Here is a 21171-nt window from a genome sequence, read left to right as displayed (position 1 = left end):
GTAAGGTCTCCTTTCAGCCTCCAACACTTCAGGGAAAAGTCTATTCAGCCTCTCCCTATAGCTCAAACCCTCCAATCCCAGCAACATCTTTGTAAATCTTTTCTGAATCCTTTCAAGTTTCACATCATCTTTGCTATAGCAGGGAGACCAGAATTGTACACAATATTTCAAAAGTGGCCTAACTAATGCCCTGTACAGCCACAACTTGACCTCCCAATTCCTACACCCAATGCACTGACCAATAAAGGCAAGCATATCAAATAACTTCTCCACTAGCCTGTCTACCTTCAAGGAATTTCAAGGAATTATGAATCTGTATGCCAATATTTCTCTGTCTAGCAATGCTCCCCATGACCTTAACATTATGTGTGTAAATCCTGCCCTGATTTGCCATACCAGAATGCAGCACCAGGGTTTTCGGTTTTGCACTTTGCAACAGTGGAAAATGTTATCTAAAAGGTATTGACTGATGTTTTCGAATAATACAGTTTCTAGACTGTGCTGCTAATGGAGACAGTTTCTTTCTTCCTCCACTGTCCAGACATCTCATGGTTGTCAGCATCTCTATCAAGTTTCCTGTTAACACCTTCCTTTCCAAGGTGAATGAGCTCAGCTTTTCCATTCAAACAAAGTCCCATATCTCCTGGAACTATTCTCACAAATCCTTTCTGGATCCTGTCAAAAACCTAAAGTGTTCACATCTGTCCCAAAGTGATGCTTCCTTCTTTGCTTTTTGCACCCCATACTTGTATTTAAAAAGTCAAGGATCCCATATACCTTTCAAACTACTTTGTCAGCCCACCATTCTGCCTTGAGTGGTTCAAGGTCCTTCTAGTTTGGTTTACCTTAATTATGGCACATTGCCTATATTTCAAAAATACTTAATGGGCTGTAAAGCACATAGGGACATCCCAGAATGATACATAAATGCAAGTTCTGTAATGCAATTGAATCAGATTAGATTCCCTACAGTGTGGAAACGGGCCCTTCAGCCCAACCAGTCCACACCGACCCTCCGAAGAGTAACCCACCCAGACCCATTTCCCTCTGACTAATGCACCTAACACTATAGGCAATTTAGTATGGCCAAATCACCTGACCTGCACATTTTTAGACTGTGGGAGGAAACCCACACAAAGAGAATGTGCAAACTCCACACAGATAGTCACCTGAAGCTGGAATTGAACCCGGGACCCTGCGTGCAACGAGTTAACATGCTAAGCACTGAGCCACCATGCCAACCAATCATTCTGATCATTCCGATTAGACTGATCATTTGGTGCAACTCCTGATTCTATCCTGAGAAATTAAACTGGTGCCATGCCTGTAGATATAAAGGATGCACAATTTCATTGGAGAACATGAAGGTATTGTTTGTTGCTGTGCAATGTTCTCCTGTGGGCACTTTGTAAAAGTGGTCATATGTTAGACTATTTAGCTGAAGAATGGCTCTATCAAGCTTAATGCTGTTTGCAACCAAGATTTATATATTCAATTAGGAGTTAATGTATACAATTACAAATGAGAATCTTGGCTGATTTTCTACTCTTTTGTGCAGTATTGAGGACAACACAAAAGTATGTCCTTCCAGGATTAATTACATTATTTTGTGGAGTCAGTAATGTGTCCTTGTCCTCTTTTTGTTGGATATCACCACATTTATTGGGTTCAAAATGCAAACATGGAAACTGAAGAAGTCTTTACTTTATTCCATTTGTTGACTGAGCAATGAAAATCTGAGACTATAGGCCAGTACCAGTCGTTAGATGAACTTTGTCGAGAGTGTCGTGCTGGAAAAGCACAGCAGGTAGGGCATTACTTGAGGAGCAGGAGAATTGACATTTCGGGCATAAGCCCTTCATCAGGAAACCTTGGGTGCTGCCTGACCTGCTGTGCTTTTCCAGCACCACAGTCTTGATTCTGATTTCCAGCAACTGCAGTCCTCACTTTCTACTATTTGAATAACTTTGCCTGCTATCTAGGCACACATTTTCTGAGTCACAGAGTAATCAATATTAAATTTAACAATAGTTTAAATTTATTTGATATCTCCTACAGCCATTCGCGATGAAATAGTTCATTGACAATATTACAACCAATACTTCTTTAAAGTTTGCATCACATTTGATAGGATGGTTAAAAAGGCATTTGGCATGCTTGCCTTCAATGCTCAGTCGTTTAGAGTATACGAGTTGGAATGTTATGTTGAGGTTGTACAGGACATTGAAGAGGCCTCTTCTTGAATACTCAGTCCTGTTCTGGTCACCCAGTTGAAGGAAGGATATGATCGAGGTGGAGAGGGTTCAGAAAGGGTTTACTAGGATGTTGCTGGGTATGGAAGGTTTGAGTTATAAAGGAAGGCTGGATAGGCTGGGACATTTTTCTTTGGAGTGTAAGAGATTGAGGTGACCTTATAGAAGTTTATTTTATAGTGTTAATGGTAGTTGTCTTTTCCTTCTGTGGGATAGCAAGACCAGAGGTCACATGTTTAAGGTGAGAGGAGGGAGATTTAAAAAAGACATGAGGGGCAAATGTTTTTTTCTCTGAGGGTGGTTCATGGGTGGAATGAGCTTCCAGAGGAAGTGGTGGATAATGGTACAATGACAACGTTTAAAAGACATTTGGATAGATACATGAATAGGAAAGGTTTGGAGGGATATGGGTCAGAAACAGGCAGGTGGGACTAGTTTAGTTTGGGATTATGTTCTTCATGGACTGGTTGGATAGAAGGATATGTTTCCATGATGTATGACTCTGTGACTCTACAAGAGGGGAATTTTAGCAGATGCAAGCACATGTGAAAATTGCATTTAATTTATGAAAGAAAAAGTTCAAGCTTACTTTTCAGGATACTTTTTAATTAGTGATCAAATGTGATGATGTCACATGGCCTTCAACCAACTTCACTCCGTGTTCTATAGACAGCTGCTATCTTTTTGACTGTACCTTTTGAAGTTTTTAACTGAAAGTCATGACTTTTAGTAATGTAATGTTTATGGTATAACTTGTGAGAGCAATGCGCAAACAGTTCCCAAAGTAACCTTAGCATTTCAGCATTCACTGCAGTCTGTATGTGCAGTCCATGTAATAGTGTTGAGGTTTTCTTTTCGTGTGATGCCCTTTTGGCCCTCTCCCCTGTCAATCTCCTTAGTATCATTTGCATGACACTGTTCCCCTGTACCAACCCCAGTCCCTCTCTCTTGTCCCTAAACCCCATCTCTCTCCCTGTGTCCCACTTCCCCATCTTTTTCTCTCTGCCCTCTTGATGTTCCTTCATCCAAGATATTAAAACAGATATTGAAAAGTTAAGGCCTCAGTACTGATCCCTGTGGCACTCCATCTGACTAAAGCTTAGCCACCCAATAAAGGTCAATTTATCTCTACTCTCTGCTTTCAGTTACATAAGCAATCCTTTACCCATGGTGATATAATACTCTGTACCAGACACTCTTATCAAATGCTTTTTGAAAATCCAAGTATACCACATCTTGTTACTTCCTCAAAGATTTAGCTAAACCTAGTTCCTTTTCACAAAGTCTTATTGACTGAGTCTGATTACATTATGGTTTACTAAGTATTCTGTACAACTTTCAAAATAATAGATTATGGTAGTTTCCCATCTGTAGATGTTCAGCTAAGTGGTCTATATCCTGCCTTTTCGTTCCCTCTTTTCCTGAATAAATATGTTACATTTTCCAACCCACTGAGATCCTTCCATGACCTCAGGAATTTTGGAAAATCATAATCAATTACTATCACTGCAGCCACTTATTTTAAGTGGTCCTGGCCACTCACCCACCTCAGGATCTAATAATTTTCCCAACATCTTTGTCTTGGAGATAGTGGTTGTTCTATGTACTCAGCTCCTGTTCAGTTCTTGATTTTCTAGTATAGTTGGGAGGTTTTCTAAGCCGTCAAGTAATTGCTGTCACAAAATACTTGTTCAATACCTCTATCATTTACTTGATTTCCATAATCAATTCCCAATCTTATTCTCCAGAAGACTAACACAATCTTTAATTCTTCACTTCTTACTTAACTACTTGTCGAGACTCTTACTCTCTGTCTTAATAATATTGGCTACCATTCTCTCATACTTTTCATACCATTCCTCTTTATTCATATTATTTTCATCATTTTTTACCAGTTCTTAAAATATCATCAATCTTGTGACCTGCCACTTTAATCTTTGCAGATTTGTACAGTGTTTCTTTCAATCTGATATGATCTTTAACTCACTTATTCGGTCTCAGATCATGTAACTTTCTCAAAGAGTCATGTCATAGAGTCTTAGAGTAATACAGCATGGAAACAGATTCTTTGGTCTAAATAGTCCATGCCAACTATGTTCCCAAGCTAAACAAATCCCACTTGCTGGTATTTGGCCCATATCCCTCCAAACTTTTCCTATTCATGTCGTTATCCAAATGTCTTTTGAACGTTGTAACTGTACCTGGATCCACCATTCCTTCTGGCAGTTTATTCCACACACTAACCACTCTCTGTGTAAAAATAAAAGTTGACCCTCATATCCTTTTTAAATCTTTCTCCTCTCACCTTAAAATTTGTCCACTATTTTTGAACTTTCCCACCCGAGGATAAACATCTTTGCTATTCACCTCATGTATGCCCCTCATGATTTTATAAATCTTGATAAGGTCACCTGTCAACCTCCTATGCTCCACTGACAAAGGCACAGCCTATCCAGTCCATCTTTATAACTCAAACCCTTTATTCCTGGCAACGTCCTGGAAATTTTTTTCTGAACTTTCTGCAATGTAATAAAATCCTTCCTATAGCCGGGTGACTAGAATTGGACACAGTACTCCAGAAGAGGCTTCACCAATGTTCTGTGCAACCTCAACATGACGTCCCAACTCCTATACTCAAAGGACTGAGCAATGAAGGCAAACATGCTAAACACCCCCTTAACCACCCTGTCTACCTGTGATGCAACTTTTGAAGAATTATATACCTGAACCCCTTGGTTTCTGTTCTGCAACACTCACCATGGCCCTATCATTTATTTCCCACCCTTTGCTAAGAGATTTTAACTATCTCCTTAAAAATTTGTCTGTGAGTTCTTTCTGCCCACCATTTAACCTCGCTTCCTCGTTCATTTTAGCTAGCTCTGCTTTCACTTCCTCAAAATTACCTTTATCCAGGTTTAAAACACAAATCGTTGAACCACATTTCTCCTATGCAATCGGAATGTGAAACTCTTTCATGTTATAATTGCTGTCACCTTTGGGCTCTGTTACCATGAGGTATTGATTCATCATGACTTGTTGCTCAGTACTAATCTAGAATAGCCCACTATAATAAAAGGAGGAAGTTCTAGAGAAACTCAGCAAGGCTGGCAGCATCTGTGGAGATTTAATGTTTTGAGTCTATTATGACTCTTTTTTACAACTCTTCTTCAGTTCATTTCCTCCATTCACCTTAATACAACACAAAATCCCCCAAGATTGTATTTTCCTCATACCTCTGACCGACTTTGACACACAGTCCCTGGACATGACTGACCAGACCCTGAGTGCTGTGTTTGCAACACCCCGGCTGACAATACACCATTTCCCCTTCACACCAGGAGATGGTCTTACAGGACTGACCATTGCGCACTCACCCGACTGCAGTCAGACAGATCCCCTGACCGCGACTGGTCTAAGTGGATGACTGACTGTGGCCAAGCCCCTGGACACTAGGTGTGAGCTGTGCCTGTGACTGACCCCTGGTAAATGGAGAACACCTCCTTTACAGCAATAAGGACTAGCCCCCATCAGTTTCTGTCATGTATGGGATTGTAGGTGTTAGACTGATATTTCATTTCCATACAGCAAGGCGTCCCTGCCTCTTAAGACATACCTATACTGACAGTCATGACAAGCAGCCTGTCTGTGTGTCTATAGAAAGGAGCTTGGTAACACTGACAGACTTTAGACTCTGGCTGAGGTGCCAACGTGTTAATAGACATGATGGCAAGGCAAGGATGGTGCAGCCAATTGCCAAGAGACCACAGCCCTTAGGGCCAGCCAGATTGATTACATGAGCTGGGTGCCAGTCCCTGTGCTAGGTGCTGGTGACCCCAGCAATTCAGGTCTCAAATTCCCAAGGATTGGAGAGGTGGTATGAACATTGTGAAGGGTTGGCAAATGCTGGATGCCAGTGTCCATAGACAAGAGGAGCATGAGGCTGGTGCCTGTGGATTGAGACTTGAGGTGCAGTTTGGTGCTAAATGAGGTGGAAGCTGAAGCAGGCTGGTACCCTCTGGAAACTCTCAATTGGGAAGTCAGTGTCAAGCTGGTTTAGCACATTTGGTTGGATAGGAAGCTAAGTATTCATGAGGTGAGTTATGCCATCAATGAGGCATTTAATATGCAATAATCCCCCTTATTTGGCAACTTGCCATTGCCAAGTGAGAAACCTGTCTCGCTGCTTGGCAGATACACAAAAGATGCAGCAGGATTCTTTAGATTTACCATGGGCTTGTCTAACATGATCCATTTCCCACATGAGCTAGTTTAAACTCTGACTGACAGTCATCCCCCCAACTTGTACAACTCACCATCCCAGCACGGTTCAGGTGAAGACTGCCTGAATAGTACAGCTGCCATTTGACCCTGTATTGGTGCCAGTGCCCCATGAATTGAGACCCACTTCTCCCACGCTAATATTTGAGCCATGCATTCATCTCTTACCATTCCTTCATTGCATCATTTACCATGCATCAATTTGTTGTTGACTCAAGCAATAATCCAGAAATTGTTATCTTTGAGGTTCCACTTTTTAATTTAACCCCAGATGCCCACAATCTCCAAGCAGAACCCTTTTCTTGTCCTATTGGTGTTGTTATTATCAAATCACATGGACCACAACAGCTATGTCTCCTGCCTCCCTCTGCATGTTCCTCTCGAGCTGAGAGGAGATGTCTTAAACTCTGGCAACACGCAGCAACCCAGCATTCTGAAAACTCATGCTCAGCTGCATCGTGCTGGGATGGTGAGTTGTACTAAGTTAGGGGGATGGAAAGGTTTAAACTAGCTCATGTGTGAAATGGATCATCTGACACAAGCCTGTTGGAAATCTAAAGAATCCCATTGCATCTTTTATGTATCAGCCAGGCAGCGAGACAGGTTTCCCACTAGTTGCCAAATATGGGAGATTATTGTTTATTAAATGCCTCATTGATGGCACAACTCACCTCATGAATACTTAGCTTCCTATCCAACCAAATGTGCTGAACCAGCTCGACATTCACTTCCTGGTTGAGAGTTTTCAAAGGGTACCAGCCTACTTCAGCTTCCATCTCACTTAGCACCAAACTGCACCTCAAGTCTCAGTCCACAGGCACCAGCCTCATGCTCCTCTTGTCCATGGACACTGGCATCCAATATTTGCCAACCCTTCACATTGGTGGCTTTTGACCATTTCACTGGCTGAATCTCCTGCATTTGCCAACCCTTATCTTGGTTCCCTAACCTGCCACACACACACACTAACACCCCACAATCTTTTACTGTGGACCAAACAGTAGACTCTAGCACCTGTTGTGCCATTACTCTTGGAACAAATCTTCCAGCTCAATAAGTCCACACCGACCCTCCAAAGAGTAACCCACCCAAACCCAATCCCATACCCTATATTTACCCATGACTAATGCACCTGATACTATCATGGCCAATTCTCCTGACCTTCACATCTTTGGATTGTGGAAGGAAACCGGAGCACCTGGAGGAAACCCACGCAGACACGGGGAAAATATGCAAACTCCACACAGGCAGTCACCTGAGGTGTGAATCGAACCCAGGTCCCTGGCGTAGTGAGGCAGCAGCGCTAACCACTGAACCACCATGTTGGCCCCCACGTCCTATGATCTTTGGTGAAATTCTGCAGCGTATCTTGTAGACACATATTGCTGCTCTTGTGCATCGGTGGTAGAGGGAGTGGAAACTTGTGCATGTGGTGCCAATCAACTATTTGAATACACAAGTCTTCAGTACTATTGCCAGAACGTTGTCAGGGCCCATTGCCTTTGCAGTACCTGGTGCCTCCAGCCATTTCTTATATCATGTGGAATGAAGCGAATTGGTTGAATCTTGGCATTGGTTCTGCTGGGAATCATTGGAGGGGGTCGAGATGGATCATCCGCTTGGCTGAAGATTGCTGCGAATGTTTAAGCTTTATTTTTTGCACTGATGTATTCTCCTCCATCATTGAGGATGGGGACAGCTAATTGTGCAGCTGGTTTCCTCCAGTGAATTGTTTAATTGTCCACCACCATTCACACTGCATGTGGTAGGACTGCAGTGCTTAGATCTGATCCATTGGTTGTGGCATCGCTTACCTCTGTCTATCACTTACTGTTTGGTTTGAAAGTAGTCCTATTTGGTAGCTTCACCAGGCTCATGTTCTCGGTCTGCCTGCTGCTGCTCCAGTGCCCTCCTGCACTCTCCATTGAGAGTCCAAGATGGTCTAATTCCAGCTTGTTGTAGCTAGTGAAGTATTGAACCCATCTGGCAGCCACATTCTAAGCCTGCTTGGCTTCCCCTCCACCCCCCGCCCCCCCAATACAAAGCATACTATAATCAACAAAGCTATCTGTCACAGATACCCATTATTCATCTTTAACTCTTGTTTTACCATTCATTACCAAGGCAAAAGTGGGCAAAACAGGAGAATGGTGCAACACAATCACTTCTATCTTTAGTTTTGCTTTCACTTGCAGATTTGAGCATTGTTGGCAAGGCAGGATTTTGTTGCCTGTTCTTAACTGGCCTTGTGAAGGTGATGAATTACTTCCACGAACTGCCACATTCCATGCGGCTCAAGTCAACCCACTGTGTTGGGAGAGAGGGAGTTCCAGGACTTTGACTCAGTGCCAGGAAACGTGTGATTTGGAGAGGAATCTGAAAGCTAGCAGTGTTCCTGTGCACCCACTGCCCTTGTCCTTTTATATGCTGGAGGTCACAGGTTTGTAAAATGTCATCAAAGGTTCCACAGTGACTCACTGGAGTGGATCTTGTAGATGATACAGAATGCTGCCACTGTACATTACTAATGGAGCTGTGGTTTGAAACAAGTGAGTTGATTTGCGCTGGTTGGTGTCCAGTGTCTAGCTGGAGCTGTGTTCATCTACACACATGGAGAGACAATTCCATTACACTCCTGGCTTGTGCCTTATAGATTTTGAACAGGCAGTGGGGAGTCAGGAGGTGAACTACTCTCAGAATTTCTGTTACATGCTCATGTAACCCCAATATATAGATTGCTGGTTTGGTTGAATTTTTAATCAAAGTTCACCACTAACAAGATGTTGATAATGGGGGATTCAGCGAAGGCAATGCTGTTAGACATCAAATAACAGTGAAATGCTTTATTCTCAGAGTTGGAATCATGACTGAAGTGGGATGAGTACACAGTCTCCCCGCTATTCCATTACTCCAGTAGTCACAGCATGAGTTTTAAAAAATGTTTTACTTAGTTTGCTAAGGGCGACACGGTGGCACAGTGGTTAGCACTGCCGCCTCACAGCGCCTGAGACCCGGGTTCAATTCCCGACTCAGGCGACAGACTGTGTGGAGTTTGCACGTTCTCCCCGTGTTTGCGTGGGTTTCCTCCGGTGCTCCGGTTTCCTCCCACAGTCCAAAGATGTGCGGGTCAGGTGAATTGGCCATGCTAAATTGCCCGTAGTGTTAGGTAAGGGGTAAATGTAGGGGTATGGGTAGGTTGCGCTTCAGCGGGTCGGTGTGGACTTGTTGGGCCAAAGGGCCTGTTTCCACACTGTAAGTAATCTAATCTAATCTAGTTATCGATATGGACAATTACATATGTTAATCTATTTGTTTCTGCAAATGCATCATCAGGTTTCTCTAAAAAAAACCACCAGAAACTATTGATTTATTGTAAAACAAGATTAATACTGTAAAGGTACAAAGCTTAGTCGCACAGTTTGGAATATGACAGCATGCAGATAGCCTCTTGTAAATAAGACACACACACTCAAGAAAAATTAAAGAAACTTTGTGTGCTTTGGATAATAAAACTTTGGCCAAATGCTTGCTAACTCTTGAAGAATCAAAGGATAAAATATGAGATGTCCAGATGGTTTTCAATGTGGTCTCCTTGCAGAGGTAAACAGGTGTCATCAGGCACATACAGTTGTAACTAGGATCTTCTCAGATATTATCTTCTGGAAGTGTCAAGAGGAAATCTTGCAGAAGCATAATAAGCAGAATAGCAGTTTTGGTTTTGCAGATCTCACAGGAGAGTCTCAAGAGGTAGCAAAAGCTGAACTGGGTATCTTGTCTCTTCACAGGCTGCACCCCAATTGAACTCCACTAATGACAGCCGTAAACTCAAGCATTTGACTTCCAGTTAGTCCAAGCAATTCCATTTACTTTAAGACACATTACTTCCAAGAAATAGTTTGAACAAAAAAAGTGTGCCAATTGTTCAGATATGCTTAGGACTTCAAATAAACCAATGTTCACAATCTTTTAGACAAAAGTCTTCAAAAATTATTAAAAGCAAAAGTACCTTATTAACAATGGTCATTGCCTGGCCTATATGTGGTGTGACTGTTATTTGCCCCTTTTTACTTCAATTCTTAATAATTGCATGTGGACACGATGTGATTCAATTTTGAAGAAGTTGAGAACAGTACTGAGCGTATGGAGAACTCTGGTTTAAAAATGGAATAAGGATAAACCCAGCAACTCCAGGCCAGTCAGTTTAACTCTTGTAGTGGAAGAGCTTGTTGGAATGATAGCATGGTGCTTCAACAAGTATGAATTAATTAAAGAAAGCCTATATGATTTGTTAAAGGCAAGTTGTGTAGAACTAACTTGATTAGATTTCCTGAGGAGGCAACTTAGAGGGTTGATTGGGGTAATGTGGTTTTTGTCATCTACGTGGGCTTCCATAAAGCATTTGGCAAATGGTTACATGGCAGCATAATCAGCAATGTTAAAGCCTATGGGATGAAAGAGTGGCATGGATTCAGATTTAGCTGAGTGACAGGAAACATACAAAATTGGTAAAATGTTGTTTCTCAGAATGTAGGGACGTATAGAGTTGAATTTCCCAAGGGTTGATATTAGGATCTATTGCAGAGACAAATACAGATATTTTCAAAATTTACAGACTTTGATGACATAAAGCATGGAATGAATGTGAACTCTGAGGAAAGTATTGATAAACGTCAAGAAGATATAGGCAAGTGGAATGAGTGGTCATATAGCAAATGAAATTTAATGTGGATAAAATTGAGGTGGGCTTATTGGTGGCTCAGATAAAAGGTACAATTCTGTAAAGAGGGTGGGAACAAGGCACTTGGAGTTCAATGTCGATGATTTATTGAAGGTGGCAGAGCAAGTTGAGAAAGTTTTGAGTAAAGCATATTTGCTTAATGCACCGAGATAAATCATTATACTTTTTCTTCATTCGTAATAATTACAGTGACCATTACCTGGTCTCAAAATAAAAGAAAGTACAACAGATGCTGGAAATCTGAAAGAAAAATGAAAATTGCTGGAGAAACTCTGCAGGTCTGACAGCATCGGTGAAGAGAAAGCAGAGTTAACATTTCAAGTCCAATTACCCTTCTTTAGAACCACCAGTTCTGAAGAAGGGTCACAAGTCTCGGAACGTTAACTCTGCTTCCTCTCCTTTTTACCTGGTTGTAGTTAGAATGCATTGTTGTACAAACATTAAGTGAAATGGTGTAAAGCATTGCACCATGTCACCTCCTTCTTTTATTTAACTTGAGATCTCTGAGCTTGTCCAATTCCTGAATTTCAGTCAGACCATAATTGGTGACTGCGTCTTTGGTCATTCAGACTCTAATCTCCAGCATTCCCTCCTTAAATCTTATTGTATATCTCTCTCTCTCTCCTCTCTTATGAAAATCCTTAAAACTTACTTATTTAATCAAGCTTTGGTCACCAAGACTTGTGAAGAAGATCTCAATTAAAGCGTTCCACACAGAATGTGAACTATGGTTTCCAGCAATGATTCATTACATGATGAGCCTAGTTCTCTCTGCAAGGAGCATTGGAGAATTTGGGATAACTAAGATTCACCACACAAAGGAAGGCAAGGCTGGAAGGTAACTTGCCACTTTCCTATTTATACAAAGAACACAACAGGCACAGCCATTACAATCTGCCTTTTTGCTTGGCTTCTGTATGGCATGAAGGTTTGAGAGCTGTGAGAAGCATATCAAAACACAAGGGTATTTTGTCATCGAAGCCATGCTGACAGCAATTAATTTACAATAACTACCCTTGTCAGGGAATATTTGAATTCATTTGACAGTAATTCTGATTGAAGCATCTTTGCTCTGAGTCCTGTTTTGCCAGTTAGTCACTAGGCTGTGGTATAGCCTGTAATATCGACTGATGGTAAAAACAACTATGTGTGGTTCTCTGAAGGAAGACCTTGGAATTGATTTCTGCTCAGTGCTGAGGTAACTGATTACACCCGACTCAATGGAACAAGCAGCACAATCAGCCTCAGTACCTCGAATGAGTTGGGTAAAAAGTGAGTTGTGTTCCTGATCCTCTCTGTCTGTCACCTTCTACAACGGCACAACTTCTGCTCCCCTCTAATTCTGGTCTCTTGTGCGACCCCAGTTTTCATTCTGACACCTTTGAAGGTCTTGCCTTCAGTTGCCAAGGCCCGAGGTTTTGGAATGCCTTCCTTAAACTCCATATCTCCTCTTTTCTTTTTTTCCTTAAGATGTTTCTTAAAAGCTACCTCACGGACAAGATTCTGGTCACCTGTCTTCACATCTTGTGTGACTCAGCGTTAAATTTTATTTGATGACATTCCTGTGAAATGACATGGTTGTGTTCTCTTCATGCATTTCTGCTTCAGGTCAGTGCTGGCAATGCCAAAATCTTGGAGCCACTTACTCAAATAGAGACAGTAAAGGTGAAACTCACATTGTAATCAGTATCCCTGTCATATTTCAACCTGAGAATTGCTGAGGCCAAAGGAAATATCATGATGATGGGTTACGAATGTGCTTCTAAACCAAAATCAATCCTGAATTTATTTTAGAGGAATATTCAGTCCTATGAGTTTCACCATATGGAGCACCTCTTAAGTAACACACAAGCCGGACTGGGGCAGAGGATTCGATTCGGGTGCAATACAAAGATAATTACTGCTTCTGAAAGAAAATTGAACTTAGCTAAGACCTAAGGATAAGTTTCACTGTCATGACACCAGTCTGTGCAAACTTGATTAAATATCTAAAGATCCAAAGATGTACATAATACATTCCTTTTCCAACTGACCTCGTCCCCATTCTGTTATTACTGCCCTGAAGTATTGATTTATTGCTTGTCCTACTGTATAAACAAATCTTTGCAGAGTTGCTTAACAATTGAAATAAAGTAAATCTAACCAATGGGAAAGAAAACAAAGTGACTATCAAAAAGAAAGACTTATTGGGTCAGAAAGTAACTTTGTGTTTCTTTAATAATTTAGGCGATACACAGACAGCAATCCCAGCCTGGGAAGGACAGTTCACCCCCAAGAGAGGACAAAGCCACGCAGCCACAAGCGGCTGAGGATAATTGTGCCAAAAAGCCCAGATCACGTACTAAGATCTCCGTAGAGGCGCTGGGCATCCTTCAGAGCTTTATTCATGACGTGGGCCTTTATCCTGACCAGGAGGCCATTCAGACCCTTTCTGCCCAGCTGGACTTGCCCAAGCATACGATTATTAAATTTTTTCAAAACCAGCGTTATCACGTTAAGCATCATGGCAAATTAAAAGAGCACTTAGGAACCACAGTCGATGTTGCAGAATACAAAGATGAAGAGCTGCTTACAGAACCCGAGGAGAATGACAGTGAGGAGGGCTCTGAGATGTACACCATGGAGGCAGGAGAGGAAAACCTCAGCAAAACCAAAGCCAAACCTCCAGAGATAGAACAGAAATAATGTGAAACACATTAGCTAATACATACTTTACAGAAAAGAACATTGATAATTCTATGTACAGCTTTGTGTAATGCATTACATACGTATGGAGTACAGCAGTATTGAATTTGCAGGTCTACTCTAATGTTGCCTTGACATAGAATACCAGAATGGACTTCATTCACAGACCTTTGTGAGTCTTACAGACTGGAAAAGATTAAACTCATTTCAGAGTTTGCTTCACAGCTCAATCCTGCACTAAAAGTTAAAATAAAGAAGCATTGAGGGCAAGTTTAAAAAGGACATTCTCTCAGAACTTTCTCCGGACAAAGCTGTTTTTATAAAGTTCTGTGACTGTACACTGAAATGTAAAATGAAGGTTTATAAGGTTGTGTCCTCAAACCACTTTACGATGACTTGTTTCAGCTTTTGATAAGCTGCCTACTCTGGGGGAGGGGGGAGGGGGGTGAATTTCTGCTTTTAAAATTCCTATTTATTTTCTAAGTTTGTCCTGAATTTTGACTATGGTTGCCTGCCAAGTGGCTTTAAAAGTATTTTGGGGTTTGTATTTTTCACAAGAAAGAAACACCACTGCCAAAAAGCAAACAAACAAAAATCAGACCATCAGTAAACGCAAAATACATCTATGAGAATGCACACAATTTTACAGGCTTGCACGTTGGCTGCTGTGTGGTTCAATCAGTTGTATTTTTTCATTTTTGTACTAAGTATTAATATTTTGATTTACGCCAAAAAAGGAAGCAGATAACAATTTCAGAAATGATGTTGTCAGCCGAAAATCATATACTGGAATCACAATTACAATCACGATGTGGATTTCTGCGACAGGGACTGAGTTAACCGTATTAACTGAGAAGAGAAAATAATAATAAAATGTGGTGTGAATACATAACTATATTCAGGGTTGCACAATAATAAAGCCTGAAGCCTACTGTCCCCAGGGTGTTTTATTTTGTATACAGGCTGATAAATAATAGTCCGTTGCTGTCCTCTATAAGCTTGGTATGTTGTCTTGTATGAGTCAGTTTTGAAGTTGGAAAATTGGAAGGCCACTAAGAATTTTTAGGTTCTTCCACAGCCCTCATCTCAAACAGAACTTTTCTCTGTCACCTTAAAATTATGCTGTCGGTTATTAGCAGATGAATGATATTGACACTTGAATGCTTAACTCTTCAAATGTGGAATCCCTCTATATCTGCTATTTTAGTAACAAAATTGTTTCAAATAAATCGTGAGAAATGGAAATTGGGGCACAGATGATCCATTAAATGGGTTAACACTACTGCTACAAGAGTAAAAAGGAGAAACCTAAGATTAACACCTTAAGTAGTTGTATGCTAATAGCCCGCAGCCTAATTTCAGGGCCTTGTATATATCCATAAAGAACATCTATTTATTAGATTGCCATTGTTTTCTGCTAGCAGTCTTGTAAAAGGATAGTTCTTTGTGCACAGAGGAAAACATGCTCATTTGTCTTCCTTTAATGCTCTTCTTCCCCTCATCAACACGGGTAAGGTGCAGCCAGTGTCTGTTGTGCTCTTGAATGCTGGTTATTACTGTTACAGTCTGCCAAGCAGCAACGCTGAAGAAAAATAAAACATGACTCCCAGATTTATTGTCTTATATCCTTAGCAGCATTTCGGATGTGGTTTGGCACCTACTAAGGAAACTAATAGAAATAGTAATCTTCGAATAGGAAGACCTTTAAAAGTTGTCCATTTTAACATGGAGTGGAACCCCTAGCTAATTTATCTCAGGATTGCCAACAGGAGACTTGATCTTACACAGAAATGAATTATATTCAGGGATGAACAGATCTTAATGGAGATAGACTAGCACATTAGAAGAAGCTGCTCTTACACAGATCTTTATCTTTAACCGACGTGACCATAAAAAACCCTCCATTTCAGCAAAAAGAATCAATAATTAGCTTTTCTGCTGTTTTTTTTTATGTGTAGTTTATTGTGACAAGGAACTTCTTAAAACCAATTACTTCTGTTGAGTTTGTACAAACTGTTCAATTAATAAGGACACAAGTTTTTTTGTAACATTTTAACCAAAATATGTACTGGAAATTGTCAACGCTAAGTCTTGCCTATTCAGTTTTATTACACTGCAAGAACTGCAGTGATGTTAAAGTGAATCTATGGGCATTTTAGCCTATGGTCTTGCCAGATTTGAAAAGTACAATGCATATATGTCTATTTATTCATTACCTGTCATATATTATCTATTTGGAAAAAAAAGTAAACTTGCTTTCATAGTGCCTCTTGAGAAAGCACAAATTTCTGCCTTTGGTGAAATGAAGAATAATTGTGCTTTTGTATTATTGACAATGTGAATATAAAATTAACATATTGTAAATGTTCTTTTTCATGTGAATCAACATTCTATCTGTATTATCACAAAGTGATAATTATTTTTAAGTTATGTGCATTGTTAAGCCATTAGACCCTTTGTTGTTGAAATAAAAGACATTCAATAAATGCATCTAAATTTGTCAAGTAATGTTTGATATTTGACTGTCTGTCTCTGCTTCATTTTCTTGGTAAACAATTAAGCAACATTTGAGAAAATATTCACTCCATTATATTGTGCTGTTTTTTTCTCTTCTAGTTCCTTCGTAAATATTTTCTGTTTATAATTAAAAAACCACAAATTACTGCATGTCAGGAAACTTTTGGAGCCCATATGTCCATGGTTGGTGGACATAATAAAAGGCATTATTGTATCACTAGTTTGTACATCCAAGCAGCATCGTATAAATATCATGGCTCTTGATGATGGTTCTTGTGTGGCACTATGGCTGGCTGAATGCCACACACACATAAAAAAGAAATATTCAGGGAGGACTGAGCCAGACAGTATATTGAAGACTTTGCACACCATTCAATTCTTTCCTCAGTCTCTTAAAAACCCTAAAAGACGAAATTATTTGGAGAAAGAGGATAAGATGCTTGTAGGAAAAGGACTGAAAAGAGAGCTTTTAGACAACAAGAATATTGCTTGTGATAGATATCAATTTCTACTGTATGTGACACAGTTTAAGCTGCAGATTGCTATGCATTCCCATGGGGATGCTGTTAAACTTTCACATCATATACTAATATGGTGCTAGACGAACAGAATACAGCTCCTACAAGTTCCATGCATGTGTCCTTCCAGTCTGATGCTCATGTATCTGAATTTGTAGAGTATCTGGTTTCTATTACAAGTTACAAAAAGAATTAGTTCTTTCTAAACTGAAGCTTGTGGTAACAAGGAGCTTTTATTAGATTTACAGTAATTGGGGTTTTCCACAAACTATAATCTATGAAATTTAAAGTAACATCTGAAGTACTGAGCAAAGTTTTGTGTGCTTTTTAAAAATATGTTAGAACAGTCTTGTGCATAAATTGCAATTGTAGAAAAGTGAGTTGGAAATGGTGCAGACATGAATCATGGCACTGGGACAAAGGTCTGTGAGTTAAAATGACGTGTAATTGAATTGTTGCGTTATTTCTTGTACCAACATCAATGAAGAAACATAGGTAACTTTGGCGTACTACATAACATAGGATTTGGTCATTGCTGATGGACTCTGGTAGAGGTGAGCAAAGGCCTAAAGAGTTAGGTATTCAGGCAACATTTGTAGCTGCCTAGCAATGTGGCAAGGGGAGTTTAGCAAATCACTTCCAGTGTTCGATGGCACGAAGTTGAAGATTCTTCCACTGGCAATGGAATGAGAGGGATAGGGTTGTGTAGGGAAGCTGGGACTTCGAAGGATGCTGGGCAAAAGCAATGGAAAGATTTGGAATCAGCATGCAATATTCTGGATTAAATGTGCTGGAGGAGAAGTAATTGGATTTGAATGTGAGAAAACCAAAGGTAGAATGGGAATTACTTCAATTTATAAAGTGAATAGAATAATCATTCTAACAGTCCATAAAACATTTTTAAGTTTGCAAATAAAGAAATTTTTTTCAAGGTTTAACTTTTTTCTCCTATGAAGCACTTTGAGATAGTTTGCAACACTGAAAGCACAATATTAACTGAACTTGTATTTGTTGAAATAAATTTCTTTGCCCGATTGAAATTGGAATAGTGAAAGACAAAGAAAACTGTGTCAGTTTAGTCGGCATTACCCTTAAAGTGACTTTCCCATTCCCTTCCCACCTCCCTTTGGTTCCAAACTGGATAGGCAGGATAAATTAAATTTCAGAATCCTCAACAGATTTAACAATAAAGTAACATACATGTTAAACTGAAGCCTCGCTGTTTTGGGACAGCCATTAGAAACTGGAGTAGGCCATTCAGTTTTTCGACATTAGTAAGATCATGGCTGATGTGATGTCTTCTCAATTCCAATTCCTTTTCTACCCCCATAGCCCTTCATTCCCTTGTCTATCAGGAAACTAACTCAGCCCTGAATAAATTCAGTGACCCAGTCTCCATTGTTTTCTGACGAGGAGAATTCCACAGACGAAAGAGCCTTTCAGAGAAAACTTCTGCTCATCTCTGCCTTAGACGTGAGACCTCTTAAACTGTGTTACCAAGTTCTAGTCTGTCCTACAAGCTGAAATATCTTCTCACAATCAATCTTGTTTGGACACTCAGAATCTTGTATGCTTTAGTAAGATCACCTTTCATTCTTCTAAACTCTAATGGGTAAAGTCCCAATCTGCTTGCCTTTCTTCTTAAGTCCTCATCCCAGGATTGAGATAAATGAAACATTTCTAAACTGCTGCTAGCATACTTATATCCTTTTTAAAAGAAGGAGGCCAAAACTGTGCATGGTACTCTAGACAATGTCCAACTCCCATCATCTACTGCTTCATTAACAAACTGCCTTCCATCATAAGGTCAGAATATGGCTGTTCGCTGATGACTGTGGAATGGTCAGCATCATTTGTGATTCCTCTAATACTCTAGTGATCTGTATTCATATGCAGCAAGATCTGCATAACATCAAGGGTTGGGCTGGAAGGTGACAAGTCACATTCATGCTACACAAGTGCCAGGCAATGACCATCAACAACAAGAGACAATCTAACATTCATCTCTTGGCATTCTGTCACTGAATCCTTGACATTCTCAGGGTTACCTGATCAACGGCTAGAAATTCTGTGATGACTAACTCATTGCTCATTTCTCTGAACCTATCCACTATCCACAAGGCACAAGTCAGGCATGTGATGGAATACTGCCTCATTTACTGAGATGACCACAGCTATAACAACATTCAAGTTTCACACAATCCAGGTCAAAGCATCCTTCTTGATGACCTAGTTGGTTTTACTGACACCATATATTTAGATGAAGGCATACTCAGAGCACTGTGGAGGGTTAGGTATGCAGGTGTGGAGGTTTGTTCAAGACTGAATAGATTTCTGAATATTAAAAGTATGTGGGGTAAATGCAGGGAAAAGATGTTCTCAGTGAATGGTGAAGCAGGCAGAAGGGCTGAATGGCCAACTCCTGCTCCTTATAGAAGTATAGGATCCCTATAGCATGGAAGCAGGCCATTCAGCCTATCAAGTGCAGATCATTTCTCCAAAGAATATCTTGTCTGTATGTCTTTGGACTGTGAGAGGAAACCAGAGCTAACCCAGACAGATATGGGGAGAGTATGCAAACTCCACATGGACAGTTGTCCAAGGGTAGAATCATAACTGGGTCCCTGGCACTGTGAAGCAGCAGTGCCACCCATGTGCTTATGATGTTTTTACCAAAAAGCATGAGATACTATAATGCTTGATCTCAGTAAGTTCACAGTTGCTGTAGATATACACATTAGTTAGCCATCACACGCACTAAAAACACAGCTGTGCTAATCTGCATAATAGTACTGAGTTCATGTATTAGACTTCCCGAGACTTTTATTGCTGGTTAAAAATCACACAACACCAGATTATAGTCAAACAGGTTTATTTGGAAGCATTAGCTTTCAGAGCACAGCCCCTTCATCAGGTTTAACCATCTGATGAAGGAGCAGTGCTCCAAAAGCTAGTGCTTACAACTAAACCTGTTGGACTATAATCTGGTGTTGTATGATTTTTAAATTATGCACCAGCACATCTAAATCATGACTTTAATACTGGTGAAATGTTATTTAATTGTAGCTGACTCAGCTGGAAGATTGTGCACAGTTTTGAGGCCGCTATGTATGGCAATTTATAAGATTACATGTAGACCATTACCTTGGATGAGGGCGTAACTGTCCTAAGTTGTTTGGGTTAAAGGTTCTAGCCCAGAAAGTTGGGGTTGAATTTTATGGAGGTGTCAGGACTCATTGCAGGCTGGAGAGACCCTGGTTGCTTCCTCCAGACTGACCCTCTGGTATTAAATGAGCGCAAGTGTTCAAGGTCAGTGTATGCATTTTCAGAAGCCATATATTGTCAGTCATGCCACTAGTTTCAGATACTTTTCAATTCACTGCACCCTCATCATTCACTCACTGGCAATCTCTGTCAATCAGACTTCATACGTGACATTCATATATTTTGTCTCGTCCTTGTGTAGTTAACATCATTGCACGTCTCAAACCCATGTCTCAAGGCTTGCATTAATTCGAGTCATAGAATCATAGAGATGTACAGCATGGAAACAGACCTTTCAGTCCAACTCGTCCATGCTGACCAGATATCCCAACCCAATCTAGTCCCACCTGCTAGCACCTGGCCCATATCCCTTCAAACTCTTCTTATTCAACCACGAGAGTCACATTATCTACACTCACAGTTTGCCACTCACTGACATACTTTCCTTCCTTTTCCAGGATAAGATGGTGCACAACAAGAGGCAGAAGGAATGACCTGGAGGAGAGCAGGAGCACTGTTACATCCTAATCCTCACCTGAGGGAGGCCAAATTAACAGTGAGTTGAAGACGTTAAAGCTAAGGCTATCCGTGTCCTCCATCTTTTTCTCTCTTCGGACTTCGCCCCCATCCTTCAATGTTGTCTGACAAAGGTGTAATCATGCATCTTTTAGTTGGCCTTCTGCTCTCACTGAGATGTGAACCTTGTTCCTTTCACTTGCCTAAGAGCTGCCACCTACTAAGGGCAGTGAGGAAAAGCAAAAACGACAGTGAGGATGAAGAGATGCTGTGACTTCAATTTCACAGTCACAACTTTCAGTTCAGTTCCTGACACTGCACATGCTTTAGAAACCAGAATATAGTTGGAATACCAGACACAAGTCCCCTGCAGCCCAAATATTGGTTCAGCCTTCCAAAGGGC

General features: G+C 40.6%; 1 protein-coding gene across 12 annotated transcripts in view; it reads left to right on the top strand.

The window, feature by feature from the left end:
- LOC132817175 (DNA-binding protein SATB2-like) overlaps positions 1-20788 on the top strand; it is a 171927-nt gene extending 151139 nt beyond the window's left edge. For 11 of the 12 annotated variants that reach the window (XM_060827413.1, XM_060827416.1, XM_060827415.1 and 8 more), the window contains one exon: positions 13495-16393. In XM_060827413.1, the coding sequence (XP_060683396.1) occupies positions 13495-13953 (459 nt within the window). In that variant the 3' untranslated portion in view covers positions 13954-16393. Of the gene's footprint in view, positions 1-13494; positions 16394-20710 lie in introns of those variants that run through there. The other variant, XM_060827423.1, reaches the window with a different exon arrangement.
- The last annotated feature ends 383 nt before the right edge of the window (positions 20789-21171 follow it).

This window comes from Hemiscyllium ocellatum, chromosome 7, assembly GCF_020745735.1.
Source record: "Hemiscyllium ocellatum isolate sHemOce1 chromosome 7, sHemOce1.pat.X.cur, whole genome shotgun sequence".
NCBI lineage: Eukaryota > Metazoa > Chordata > Chondrichthyes > Orectolobiformes > Hemiscylliidae > Hemiscyllium > Hemiscyllium ocellatum.
The sequence above is the reverse complement of the archived record's forward strand: the minus strand, read 5'-3'. Positions and strand labels throughout refer to the sequence as shown.